The 14,520-nt window shown below is 35.9% G+C and overlaps 1 protein-coding gene across 1 annotated transcript in view; it reads right to left on the bottom strand.

The window, feature by feature from the left end:
• The window catches only part of MALRD1 (MAM and LDL receptor class A domain containing 1), a 593,611-nt gene that overhangs the window by 417,631 nt on the left and 161,460 nt on the right, over positions 1 to 14,520 (bottom strand). Inside the window, exons 16-19 of the mRNA XM_060003111.1 lie at positions 11,970 to 12,122; positions 10,977 to 11,082; positions 10,131 to 10,498; positions 6,555 to 6,967 (exon numbers count right to left, since the gene is read on the bottom strand). Coding sequence (XP_059859094.1) covers positions 6,555 to 6,967; positions 10,131 to 10,498; positions 10,977 to 11,082; positions 11,970 to 12,122 — 1,040 coding nt within the window. The remainder of the gene's footprint in view (positions 1 to 6,554; positions 6,968 to 10,130; positions 10,499 to 10,976; positions 11,083 to 11,969; positions 12,123 to 14,520) is intronic.

Genomic DNA, 14,520 nt, shown 5'->3' with positions numbered 1-14,520 from the left:
TATGAAAAAGTAAATTATGATATGAATAAGATTTCTAAAATCTTTTCACAAAATCCATCAGGGAAAAATCTCTTTATTACTGAAAGATGTTACCAGAACACTACACAATTCTTTCAGATTTAGTCAGAAAGTTCTGTGGCATTAAGAGGTCTGGCCAAAGAATATTTTCTTTGAAAGCCCATGTCCTCTCCTCCTGAGGGCCTACCTCATACACAAAGATATGCTTCAGAAAACGAGGTCATGTCAGGAAAAAGTAAGCAGAAGCTTGTAAATACTGGTTCCTGTGGTGCCAAAGAATTAATAAGTTGCATTAAACAAGGTTTTTTGCAATACTTATCAGTGACTGCTGCTGACACTGAATCCACGCCAAGAAACTCAATCCTCCAAGAGAAAAGCAAAAGGGAGACAGATTTCAATTCTGAGTAAGAAAATATTTTCTGTCAGCGTGTCCAAAGGTCGGATGGAAAAACCCCATGAAGTAATAAATTCTTAATACCGGAGGTTCAAGAGTACAACTCGGTCAAATACTCATTGAGAAAGTGCTTGAGCTGATTTTATTGTTAAATAATTCAAAATGGAGCATTTTATGATTCTGATATGGTGCACCACCAATAAAGGCTGCTGAAAACATCAGATAATAGGTATTTGTGTGAAAGTTACTTCTCATTATGTACCTAGACCCTCATTTAAGTGTCAGTAAAATGTGATGTGTAGGTGAGAGCAGAAATGATGAAGAATCTCATCGTGTTCCCTTTGTTAGAAATTGTCCTTTCAGCAGGGCAGGAGTATGATCAGTATTATAAGAGTTGAAACCTCTTTAGAAGCTATCATTTGAGTTTTCTTCAAAATAGGTGTAATAAAGTGTCCCTTCTTTCTCAGTTTCATTCAGCAACCTCTACAACTGAGCATGGCTCAAATATTTTTCCTTGCTGACATGCGAATATGACCCTGCAAACAGGGTGCTCTATTAACAAGTTCTGATGTATTGATTTTTCATGGAAATTTCCTGATGATGGTATAAACTCAGAAAAAAGAGAGATGTCTCCTATCCAAAATGCATGCTGGGGAAATGAATTAGCAGGGAGTTCTAAGAAATTCTAAATAATGTTTTAAAAAGCTGAAGGAAGTCTTTTTTTTTTTTTAATTGAAGTATAGCTGATTTGCAATGTTGTGTTAGTTTCAGGTGTACAGCAAAGTAATTCAGTTATACATATAAATATGTATATATAGATTCTTTTCTAGATTGTTTTCCCTGATAGGTTATTACAAAATATTGGGTATAGTTTCCTGTGCTATACAGTAGGTCCTTGTTAGTTATCTATTTTATATATAGTAGTGTGCATATGTTAATCCCAATTCCTAATTTACCCCCCCTTTCCCCTTTGGTAACCATAAGTTTGTTTTCTATGTCTGTGAGTCTATTTCTATTTTGTATATAAGTTCATTTGTATCTTCTTTTTTTAGATACCACATATAAGCAGTATCATATATTTGTCTCCCTCTGGCTTACTTCACTTAGTATGATAACTTCTAGGTCCATCCATGTTGCTGCAAATAGCATTACTTCATTCTTTTTTATGGTTAATATTCCATTATACACACACACACATATATATATATATATATATATATATATATATATATATATATATATCCCATCTTCTTTATTCATTCATCTGTCGATGGACATTTAGGTAGCTTCCATGCCATTATTCTCCTACATAAGGCTATTACAGCATAATTTTTTTTCTGTATTATGAAAATCTGGAAGTGTCCTCTAAAATATATTTAGGAAACACATAGGGAAAATAGGTACAATTTCACAACATTCATATATTTTGAAAATTAGCCTTTTGGAATCAATCTATCATTCTCCATGGCACATAAATAAACACATTTTTCAGACCACCAGGGTAGCATTTGGAGAGTCAAAATTATTAGTTTACTAAATTGTGATCTTATTGGAAAAAACAGTTTACCCAAGGAATCACTGGAATTATTAATCTTTGAGTTGTTACATATTGAATTTGAAAATCAAAACATTCAAGATAATATATTTTTCAGGTTTCCCAGTACCATTTACTAAAGAGAGACTATCCTTTCCCCTTGTATTCTTGGAACCCTTAAAAAAGATTAGTTGACTCTATGTTTGGGTCCACTTCTAGGTTCTCTATTCTGGGTTCTCTATGTGTATGTTTTTATGCCAGAAACAAAATGTTTTGAATATAAGCACCGTGTACTACAGTTTCAAATCAGGAACAGTGACGACTCCAGCTTTGTTCCTCTTTCTGAAGATTGCTTTGACTATTCAGGGTCTTTTGGGATTCTGTACAAATTTTAGGATTGTTTTCCTAATTCCATAAAAAAATGAATGTCAAGAGAGATTGCACTGAATCTATAGATCCCTTTGGGTAGTATGAATACTTTAACAATATTAATGCTTCCAAATCATGAAAATAGGACATCAATTTACTAGTCTTACAAATTCTTTCAATAATGTCTTATAGTTCTCAGTGTACAGATCTTTCACCTCTTTGGTTAAATTTATTCCTAAATATTTTATTCTTTTTGATGATATTGTAAATTGGATTGTTTTCTTAATTTTGTTTTCAGATCATTCACTGTTTGCACAGAAATGAAACTAATTTTTGTATGTTGATTTACTATCATACAACTATATTAAATTCATTGATTAGTTCTAAAAGTTCTTTGGTGGAGTGTTTAGAGGTTTCTATATACAAGATCATGTCATCTGAAAACACAGACAATTTTACTACTTCCTTCCTGATTTGAATGCATTTAATTCATTTTTATTGCCTAATTGCTCTGGCTAGGACTTCCAGTACTACCTTGGATAGAAATGGTGAGAGTGAGCCTCTCATTGTCTTGTTTCTGATTTTAGAAGAAAAGCTTTCAGCTTTTCATGACTGAGTTAATGTTATCTGTGGACCTACCATATTTATTATGTTGAAGTATATTCCTTCTGTACCTAATTTGTTGAGAGATTTTTAATAAGAAAAAAATTGCTGAATTTTGTCAAATGCTCCACCTGCAAGTATTGAGATGACTGTATAACTTTTAGTCTTCATTTTGTTAATGTGAGACAACTTCGAGCAGCTTAATTCATGTGTAATTGATGTTTCTAAAGGACAGGAGAGAGAGGAGGAGAAAGTTCTGGGGACTCTGAGTTAGTTAAAGCTTTCTTAGATACAACCCAAAAGCTTGATACATAGGATAACATATTGGTAAGTTGGACTTCACCAAAATTCAAAAGAATATGCTCTTCAAAAAAATCTCTTAAAAGAATGAAAGGACAAGCTACAAACTAGGAGAAAATACTTGTAATTCTTATATAACTGATAAAAGGTTTGCATCCTGAAAATATTTTAAAAGCTCACAAGTCAATAATAAGAAAACAAAAAAAACCCAATTTAAAAAGAGGGCAAAAGATTTAAACAGACAACTGAAACTAGACATTCGTTTGGCAAATAAGCACATAAAAATACGTTCAACATAATTAATGCTTAGGTCAATGCAATCAATACCCCAATGAGATAACCACTGTACACTTGGAATGGTTAAAATTAAGAAGACTGATAATAACAAGTATTAACTAGGATGTGGAGGAACTGGAACTCTCATATTTTGCTGGGAATCAAAAATGGTATACTTTGTTGTGACCACCTAGAGGGGTGGGATAGGGAGGGTGGGAGGGAGGGAGACGCAAGAGGGAAGAGATATGGGGACATATGTATATGTATAACTGATTTACTTTTTTATAAAGCATAAACTAACATGCCATTGCCAAGCAATTATACTCTAATAAAGATGTTTAAAAAAATGGTATACTTTGAAAAACAGAGGAAGAGTTTCTTAAAAAGTTAAACATACTCCTTCTATATGATCCAGCCATTCCACTCCTGGGTATTTACCCAAGAGAAATGAAAGCAGATGTTCATATAAATACTTACACACAAATATTCACAGCAGATTTATTTATAATAGCCCAAACTACAAGCAACCCATATTCTGATCAATAGGTAAATGGAGAAGCTGTACTGTACCCATATAATGGAATACTATTCAGCAACAGAAAATGAAGTATTGATATATTCTATAATAAGAATGAATCTCAAAGCAATTACACTGAATGAAATACATCAGAAAAAAAGTACATACTGTACTATTTCACTTATAGTATAAAAGTGTGGGGAGTGTACGTTGACGTATACTGAGAGGAAGTTCAGTGGTTATCAGGGATGGAAGTGAGGGCCAGAAGGAGGTATTACGAAGGGATATCAGGAAAGTTTTAGAAATGCAGTCCATTTATATTTGAATTATCTTGATTGTGGTGATGGTTTCAAAACTTTCAATATGTATAGTTTATAACATATCAATTATATCTCAATAAAGCTCATAATAAAAATTAGAAGTCTGACCTGAAGTTTTATATGCAATGACTTGCTGGCCATGCCACACATAAAAGCAGTGGCTGTTATTTCCACTGACAATAATAAGCCAAACAGTTCCTATACCTGCATGTACAATCTGGTCCTATCCTGTGTGTTTCATTTTAAATGAATGATCCTGAAAAATCTTTGAATTTTTCTTTTAAACAAATATTTAATGAGTACCTGTTATCTGCTGGGCATGATACCAGGTAATTTCACCTGCAGTATCACAGTTAATGAAAATGCTGGTTGTTGCTGCCCTTGGTCACTGGAACAGAAGCTACGTATATCCATTACCCAATGAACAAACACATCCTGTTGCTTAAATTGGACCCAGTCCTTAACTATCTTAAACAAATCATCTACACAGCATGCAGAATCTCTGATTTCATCTTTTCATGCCTAAAATTCATTTAAAAAAAAAGAAAAAAGAACCCTTGGGGGCTTCCCCGGTGGCGCAGTGGTTGAGAGTCCACCTGCCGATGCAGGGGCCGCGGGTCTGTGCCCCGGTCCGGAAAGATCCCACATGCCGCGGAGCGGCTGTGCCCATGAGCCATGGCCGCTGAGCCTGTGCTCCCCAACGGGAGAGGCCACAACAGTGAGAGGCCCGCGTACCGTTAAAAAAAAGAAAGAACCCTTGGATAAAATCAAATAGAGCATTCTGTGTAAGCCAGGATGGGTTTCAAACCTCAATATTTATGTTTTAGATTCACAACCAAAGGATTCCTTGGTTAGTTCCATGGTCAACTGACTCTGAAGCTGTTCCCGTGTCAAGCTGATTTTCTTCTGGAAACCAATGCTTGACTAAATATCATAAGTAGAGTTTATCCATCAAATACTAGTTAAGCCCAAATTACAATTGACCTGATCAGACTAAGAATTAATTTGAAGTGGATAAGCCATTATTAAATAAAAGTCAAAGATCCCTCTTCAGTTTCATTTCACACGATTACATGCATCTTACCATTGTGGCTGAACTGCAAGATATCCCTCTACACATGGCAGATTAGTTCTCATGATTTCCGCTTATGTCTATCTGGACAAATCACCAATCCCAATGTGTTCTCTACTGAGCACGTACAATGTACATCTATGATGGCACTGATGTACCAGCTGGCCTGGAGCTAAGTTCTTGGCTACAAAACTGTTAACTCGAGACATTCAGATAAAGACAGTGCTTTCAATTAGGGTAATGCAAAAAAAAAAAAAAAAGTTTAGCCAGTAAAAGTAAGAAGTTTCTTCCAATATATCATATGTAGATCTATTTGGCCAAAAGGAGAAAACAATCTTCAACGCTCCTATATGTTACAGGCTGTATGATATATTGGAAGCAGAAAGAACATGAATTTACTAGACACTTGTGGGTTCTCGTCCAAGTCCTTGTTTTCCTGCTTACCATCTATTTGGCCAGGGATAAACAACAACCTGAGTTCTTTCCTTTATATCTATAAAATTGGCAAAAAGGATCTCTGACTTACCCACTTCAAGGAATTGCTGAATCAAATAGATAATATATGCAAAAGTCCTTCACAAAACTGTAAAAGCCACATAAGCATTTGAACTTTCTATGGCAAGTCTGACTTTCAGGAGAAGGTAGGTAAGATTTAGAGTAAAGAATAGTCCACCAGGAGTACGAAACCTAGATTCAGACTCTGGTTCAGCCCCAGAATAGCTTTTCCAACAAAGCCTGCACTCTTCCTGGATGTTTTTTGCTTACCTACGAAAATGTGAAAAAGTCAAAGGATAGATTCAAAATAACACATTTGAGAGTCTGAACTTTTTGGAGAAGACAAAAGATTGTGTGAAACTCTTTTCCTCCAAGTTTTTCATTTCAGCACAACAATTACTTAAAACTGGAGGAACCTGCAGCTGTGTCCAATGCCATGTGTCCAGCTTTAGAGACTTTCATCACACATTATTGTGGGTATTCAAGGAGGAAAGCAACCTAACGAGCTTTGGTACACTCTTCATTACATGACAAATATGTGTCAAAGTAACTGATCAAATTTCACTTACTTTTAATTCAAGAATATAGTGATCTTTCATATTCCTTAGACATCCTGACTCATTTCCAATACAGCTTGTGAAGCCCATTATCCATACCTGAAAAGGCCTCCTGCTGAAAATGTTGAGGTGTTTCCTTATCCAAATGTTGCCTTGATTCCCAAATATTTCCCATAGCAGCTGTCCTCTTGTGTTGTTCCAGATTCGCTGGTAGATGGCCAGCTTGTAAATGTGCTTTCCAAACATGTGGTAATAAAAGCGGAAGGTGCAGCCCACTACATCAGTGGCATTGATGATCGGGCTGAGTAACGCAGCTCGGTGTTGGAAAACCTGTGGTTCAGAAGATTCTATGTAGAGATAGTGTCCTTTAGCTGTGCCCAAAGTATTATCCTTCATCGGCCCTGTATTAAGTGTTGACGTTGGACCCTGGTTCCAGGTCCAATCAAAATCATCTTCTGTATCTTGTTCCCAGTTACAAATTCCATTTTCAAAGTCACATTGAAGTTCAGGTACTGAAATTGGCATGAAATAAAATCAAAAGATAATCAAGGACAAAAATAACTATGAATGGGAATACTATCAATAGTTGATACTTTGCTCCTGCCAAGGTAAACCACTTTAATTTTTTTAATGCAACATTAAAGCAAAACGTTTAAAAGAGTAACTAAATCCTAGCTAATACATCAAATGATAATATTTTATAGCCAGAAGGTGGAATTACTTTGGCCATTATTTCCCAAATGCCTTTTCTACCCATCCCTTGCCCACTGTTAGTACCATAACTCTATGCAAATGATCACTACCCCATGGCTGGCTTGCTGCCACAAACTTCTGGCTCAGTGGATTTCAACTTTAGCTGAATGTTCCAATCACCAGTGAACATTTAAAAAAAAAAATTAAAGCTCAGAATTCACCTCCAGACATGTTGATTTAATTAGTTCAAATGGTGTAGCCAAACATCAGGATACTTTACTAGCTCACTTGGTGATTCTAACATGCAGGGCTAACAAGAGTCATAACTTAACAGATCTCTATCTTTCAGCATCCCCTGGGGTGCATGGTAAAATTGCTTACTCCATGGTAAAGTCCTGCACAAATACTACTATGTTAGGTATGGAGTGAAGCCCGAGAATCCCTATTTTTAACAAGCACCCAAGATGATTCTGATGCAGGTATTTTCCAGACCTCACTTGGAAATCAAATTCTTCTCTCTGGTTCCATCCTGCCCCAGTTTCAAGCATCCCTCCACACTTGTAAAAGAATGACCATCTTTAAATGGTAGTTTATCATTTTTTCTCTATTGAGAATCCTTTAATATTGACTCATTTAATCTCAGCTTAAATCTAAACGTCTCTATCTTTCAAGCTTCACTCTTCCCAGATTAAAATAACTTCCTGTTCGTCCCCAACTGCCTTTCCCCTTGGCATGCACCAATTTACCATCGTGCCCTAAACCTCTCACCCCTCTGTCTCTATTTATGCTTATTATTATGCCTATTTTGCCATTTCTTAGTTGTGTCTCCTCAGTGGTAATCTTTTCTTCTCACTGGATTGTGGCTCCTTTGAGTTGGTGCTTTTAAACTTCTAACTCCCTTCGGTCAGTAGAAGAATTCAAAGCACTTTTAAAGAATTGACCAGTCCCTTATCAACTGAATACTCTACCTACGTTTGTAGGATATAGGAATGTATGCATTTTTCAAGATGTGATGATTTTGTCGACACCAAGTACTTGTTTAGAATAAATGGGATAGAATATACAAATACTGTATTTGTATACAAATGTATACAAATACATTTGAGAGTATTTGGGCAGAAGGGACAGGATTTAAAATTAAGGAGGAGTTCCACATTTTAGCTTCATTTACATAAGTTAATATTTTTGAAAGACAAACGTCAGCAGGCCTTTAACCATTCATCTTATAAGGGCACTTGGCGCCAAAGTGAACAAATATTGTGAAACAATAAATAAAAGGATATGTGAATAAATGCAGCCAGGCAAGAACAAATCATCTGTCTCTGAAAACCACAGAACAGGAGCTTAGACCTAATGAGGGGAATCAAGTGAGTAACTGGCAAATGGGAGATGAGCTTTCTTTTGATGTTTCCTCACTTGTGACTAATCAACGCAGCTGGGACGTGAACTGGACCCCACAGGTCCCCTGCAGGTGTCAGTCTTCAGTTGTGCAGAGGAAGGGGGATGTCAAGCTACTGAGGTTTTTGACATAAAATTGGCACTAAAGCCAACTTCTTCATACTGACTGCATGCTCGATCTTTATTTCAAAAGGGAAGGCACGTGGCTCCACCCTTAAATGAAAGACCACGTTCTAAACATACTTTAGAAAATAGAGCATCAATTTCTGGATGTCTAACGCATTCTGTTAATAAATCACTAGGTCTGGGGACTTCCCTGGCTGTCCAGTGGTTAAGACTATGCACTTCCACTGCATGGGGTGTGGTTCGATCCCTGGTCGGGTAACTGAGATCTTGTATGCCGCGTGGCGCAGCCAAAAAAAAAAGGAAAAAGGAAGTCTCCATTTAAAAAATTTACTATGTCTAGATGGAAGGCTGCGAGAGAAACTGACAGTCACTACTATTTCCTTTCATTGATACTTAGTCACAATAAGTATTTTGATAATCCCATTCTACTCAGTTAATGCTGAGAAGTTTGAAGGATAATTTGCTTTTTTTAAGAAGTGGGATTTGAAGTACATGAAAAAGATGAAAAGGCTTTCTAAATTTGCAAAAATAAATTACCTTTAGGACAAGCAACACTTCTTATAACAGCCATTGTCGAAATCATCAATTTTCTTTATATGCACTAAAGGTATTAGCTGTGTAACGAGCTGCATGGTAATTCTGACTTTAATGTGCCTGACTGTATTAAACACCACATATGTGCAAAACTCTCTACAATGATTTATATGGAAATTTCTCAATGTAATGTTTCCTATGATGTACCAAGCATTTGATGGCTTTACTTTGGTTTATGGTAAGCCTCCCAATTTAATAGGCACATAACTTGAATTTAAAGAATTGTTGCTATTTCTGGGTAATGAAAGATGCAAACTTTCTCTGACTGATGTTGGTAATTAAAAAAGAAAAACGTCTCTTAGCCTCTGACTCATTTTCAGGACCAAATGCACTAGGCACTACCAGGAACCAGGTTTATTAAATTGCAAGATATACATAATCATCAGGTATGATAAACTTTTTGGTAATTTAAACCAGAAGCTCAGGGCTTATCTTTGACACCTCACTCTCCGCTCCCTATAGCCAGAAGATTTTTAAACGTCCCTACTAAATATCCCTCCTCCAACTTTAGTCCATCCATCTCCACCACTTGTCACTGTTATAGAGGCTGCCAGCCCCTCTCAGGGGAACTACTGCCAACGGCCTCCTAGTAAATCTCCTGAATCTATTGTCCTCTAATCCATTCATTACACTGTATCCACAGTGACATTTTTAAAACTGTCCTCATCACTATATCTCTAGTATCCAATTTATAAACATACATAATAAATACTGATGGCTTGACTAATTAATTAATCACACATAACATTCATTGACTTTGGAACAAGGCTTAGGGCCTTTATCTTGACTGACTAGAAAACAGTGAACCAATCCAGATCACCACCATCAAAATGAGCCAGAGGGACCAGAAAGGAAAGCACTTACCACAGTTGACCTCATCAGTATTATCACCACAATCATCCACCAGATCACATAACTGAAGCTTTGTTATGCAAGCCTTCGTGTGTAGACACCAGAAACGACCTGGCCCTTTGCAGCTCTTCGAAGGGAGTGGAAGAATACAATTTTCAAATCTGACATCATCGATAGCCGAGACCCCATCATAAACATCAAGGCTGACTTTATGTAGTGACAAATAGAAGGGCTGAGTAAGGCGTCCAAGCTGAACAGTCGCCTGGGACCACTGGTTGCCCTGGTTATATAATACTCTCCAGAGTACTGTGGAGTCACTGGAATTTTCCATGTGTAGCTGTAACTCAGCTGCTCCCACTGATAGGCCATAGTTATAAAACCTGAAAGAGAACAAACAAAAGAAATGGAAATGATTTAGGCAATAGACTAAATATATAACTTTTAGACTCTTCCACTCAGTTAACAGTCAATTAAAAATGAGTTGTAATAATAGATGCCTTTAGTTATTATTGCATAATTGTGGCCACCTGTTTGCAAGAGCTTCTCTGCCGAGGTGCATATTCTGGCTCTCAGGACCCCATGAGCCTTTTTCAAGGAGTTTAGTCCAGAACACAGGAAGCAGTGTTAATTAAATTATAATCCATTGTCGGAGGGAGAGTCCCTTTCATCTTAAGTAAGAACATAACAAATATTGATAATGTGCTCCTAAGTAAAATGCTAATTGTGCGGATCTAATGCAATAGCTATTTTTAAAGCAAAGCCAGATTACAGGACAGATTACAATATCTAGTAAATGCAGGAGTATGCCTGGAACCGCCGGGCTGCTAGAGTAGTTGACCATTTTTTTTTAGTATTTACCAGAAGGAAAGTGTGCATCCAGGTCCTGTCTGGCCGAAAGTTGGGCTCTGGAGTTTAGCAATTTGTGATAAGCTGTTGCTTTTCTTCAGAATGAACATAAAGTGCCCTATTGGGATACAAAAAGAAACCATTAGTTTAACCTACTAAATTCTAAAATGAGACATCTGTCTGTAAACCCTACACTGAAGACTATACAACAATTCAAAATCAATAAAAGTGACTGTTAGTCAAATTTACTCTTATAAATATTAAACTATTATCTAGAGCTGGGTCAAAATTATGCCAAAAACAACTGGTAATTTCAGTTAATTCAGCCAAAATATACCTATATTCTATCTCCAAAACCCATAAAGGAGTGGTTCTACGTTGACAACATAAGTATAATCGACAATATTCAACTATCCTACTATTTGTTGTAGTAACACAGAACTTTACTGCTTCTCTTTCTCTTTTCAGACCCGAGCAAAGGTAAACTGAACTACAGATCTTCCTTGACTTAAGATGAAGTTACGTCTGATAAACCCATCATAAATTGAAAATATCAAAGTCCAAAATGCATTTAATACACCTGACCTACTGAACATCACAGCTTAGCCGAGCCTACCTTAACCAAGCTCAGAAAAGCTACATTAGCCCACAGTTGGGCAAAATCATCTCAGAGCCTATTTTATACTAAAGTGTTGAATATCTCATGTAATTTATTGAATGCTGTACTGAAAGTGAAAAACAGAATGGTTGTCAGTGTATCAACTGTCCACCATGGGGATTGCGTGGCTGACTGGGAGCAGTGGTTCTGCCTCTGCCCGGCATCAGGACAGAGTATCACAAGTATATTGCTAGCCTGGAGAAAGGTCAAAATTCAAAATGTGAAGCACAGTTTCTACTGAACACGCATCTCCTTTCACACCATCATAAAGTTGACAAATCATTAGGTCAAACCACCATAAGCTGGGGAAAGTCTGTAGGTACAGAGACACTGGGCATGCTTCTTACCTTGAGATGTGTTGTGAGTGTGATCCCAAGGTGGAGCCTGTTGCTCAAAATCAGCAGAGAGGTTACTTCTAGAGCTCCAGGTCCAGTCAAAATCATCCTCACTAGCTGCTTCAAACCAACCACAGCTATTTGCTTCAAAGTCACATTCAGAAACTGAAGAACAAAAACGTAGCTTTTAGGTTGACTCTCCAAGGTGATCGCACACTTTAAGAAGGGTAGACAACCCTTCTACCCTTGGAAATCACCTTGTTACTCTTCCCTAAGTACATTAAAGCCACACTTGATGAAAAAAAGGATCCTATCTGATCCTCCCTAAAACTCAGAATTGTGCTTTTCATAATGGAAATTGATAAGGCAAAATGATCAATTTAAGAATATTTTCCAAATATTCTTTCTAATAAACAGCATCATTCAGCCATATTGCTTACAGAATTGCCAAGGCCTGACTAATTTATTTTGATACTCACGTTAGTTTCTCTGCTGCTATTACATCATCTGGAAGACTTCATTGTTCCTACAGAGTATTTTACACTAAACCATGAAAAGCTACTTCTAAAAAATTTAATGTTTGAAAAATTCAGATCCATTATATTTAATATGAATGTTCACCTCTAATTTTTGTAGAGCTTACTATTTCCCAAAACATTGAATACATCACCTAATTGGCAGAAGGCAGAATAATTTGACCTATTTCTCAAGTAAATATGAAGAGAAATAGTTAAGTTACACAAAGACATTCTGGAGGAGGAAAAGAAGAAAAGAGAGAGAAAGGGAAAGAATGGGAAGTTATAATAATAGCAGTGTCAAATTATAGCTAATATGTGGTGAATACCTAATGTAATAGACCCTGTACTGAAGGTTTTATATAAATCTAGGTTTTACAATAGCTCTTGGGAGAAGGTATTATTATTGCTGCTTTACAGAGGAAGAAAGGAAGGTTTAGGGAAGTTTTTAACTTAACCAAGGTCATATAGTTAGAAAGTTGTAGAGACTGATTGAAATCCAAATATTCTAACTCCTAGTCTAATATTCTTTCTGCAACTGTTGACAATAACGTTTAATTGTCATTAGATTGGAAAAGGGATAAACCAGAAAGGCATAATCTGAATTTGTTTACTGTGGATATTCAGGTGTTACTACAGACTCCAGTGCAAAATAAGATTTGCCCCCATTGATGATTACTACACTGGGACCCTTGGCCATTGGATATTTTTATCCAAGGATATAGTAATAAACTATATAGATCTTCCCTTAAAAAAATAACTTAGGAAGTAAACAATAAATTTAGAAGATAAAAGTATAAAGTAAATCACTCAGTGAGATTAAAAAATGTTAAATTGTAAAGGCATTTTTACCTAATGATAAATCATGCTTAATTTTGAAAATGCTTCCTTCCACATGGGGAGGAATGTGAGTTGAGTAGTAACATCATAAACGCTATTGATTTTTTTTAAGTTTCTGGGAAATATGTGATCTCAGAAAATATTTGTTTTCTTTCAGGTCTCCTGGTCCAAAATATGGCCAGCAGAATACTTTCAAATTTTACCAAAAGTCAATGAGAATGTATGAATACATTTTAAAATAAATACTTTAAGAATGTTGCATCAACTTTAATAAGCAAGAGATAACTATATTTCAATAGAGACAAATAGAAATCAGCAAAACGGAGAGACTACTGCTATACCTAGAATAAAGATTTCTCAAGTTTAGAAATCTGTGGTGAAGCAAAATTAAATGCTACTCAAAAGTGAAAAACAACAATGATAAGTTAGGAATAAATGCTAAGAATATTTAACTCTTTGTATTTTCAACAGCCATCTCTATAAATATAAATAACCCATAAATATATATAGATTCCAGTATGTAGATGCTATTTCAATCCCAGGGGAAGCAAATACTTTTGATTCCTATTTCAGACAATCCGAAAAAATAGGATCCAGGAGTCTTTGTTATGCAAATAGAGAAAGAAAACAAGTTATTGCTACTATATATCTATCCCACATAGACCCCTGGAAAGGAAAACTTATCATCTGCTATCTCAGGAGATATTGCTGTGGAAATAAATGAATATTCAAATAGTAGTAAAATTTAAGAAACTATTGCAGCAATTCTGTAGTTCTCTTAGATAAGGCTCTTCAAAGATAGTGATTTTTAAGAGATGATTATGCTGTTCAAATTCAAATGTGCCTTTCTAGTATACTTTGTTCCTGTATATTTAGATTTCTATACACATTTAAAACCTCACCTTGATTAATCAGAGATGTAATAATCAGATGAAATTAACCTTCTTGTTAGCCAGGAATCAAATATACACCTCATTAGAACAGTTTTTGGAAAAATATGTAATCTTTTACTTAGAAATACAATATACTGGGTAAGTTTTAATAATTGAGGTTGAAGGATTCTTCGCTGTTTTCTAGACCAACATCATGGACTTCCTCAATTATCATCATCATCATCAGAATCGACATTTTGCAGTAACAACTGCAGTTACCATTTATTCGAGGTTTATTGTGTACCAAGCTTTGTGCTAGGGGCCGTTCCATTCAAA

Source organism: Delphinus delphis, chromosome 2 (assembly GCF_949987515.2).
Source record: "Delphinus delphis chromosome 2, mDelDel1.2, whole genome shotgun sequence".
NCBI classification, from domain to species: Eukaryota; Metazoa; Chordata; class Mammalia; order Artiodactyla; family Delphinidae; genus Delphinus; species Delphinus delphis.
This window is presented reverse-complemented; position numbering and strand designations above follow the sequence as displayed.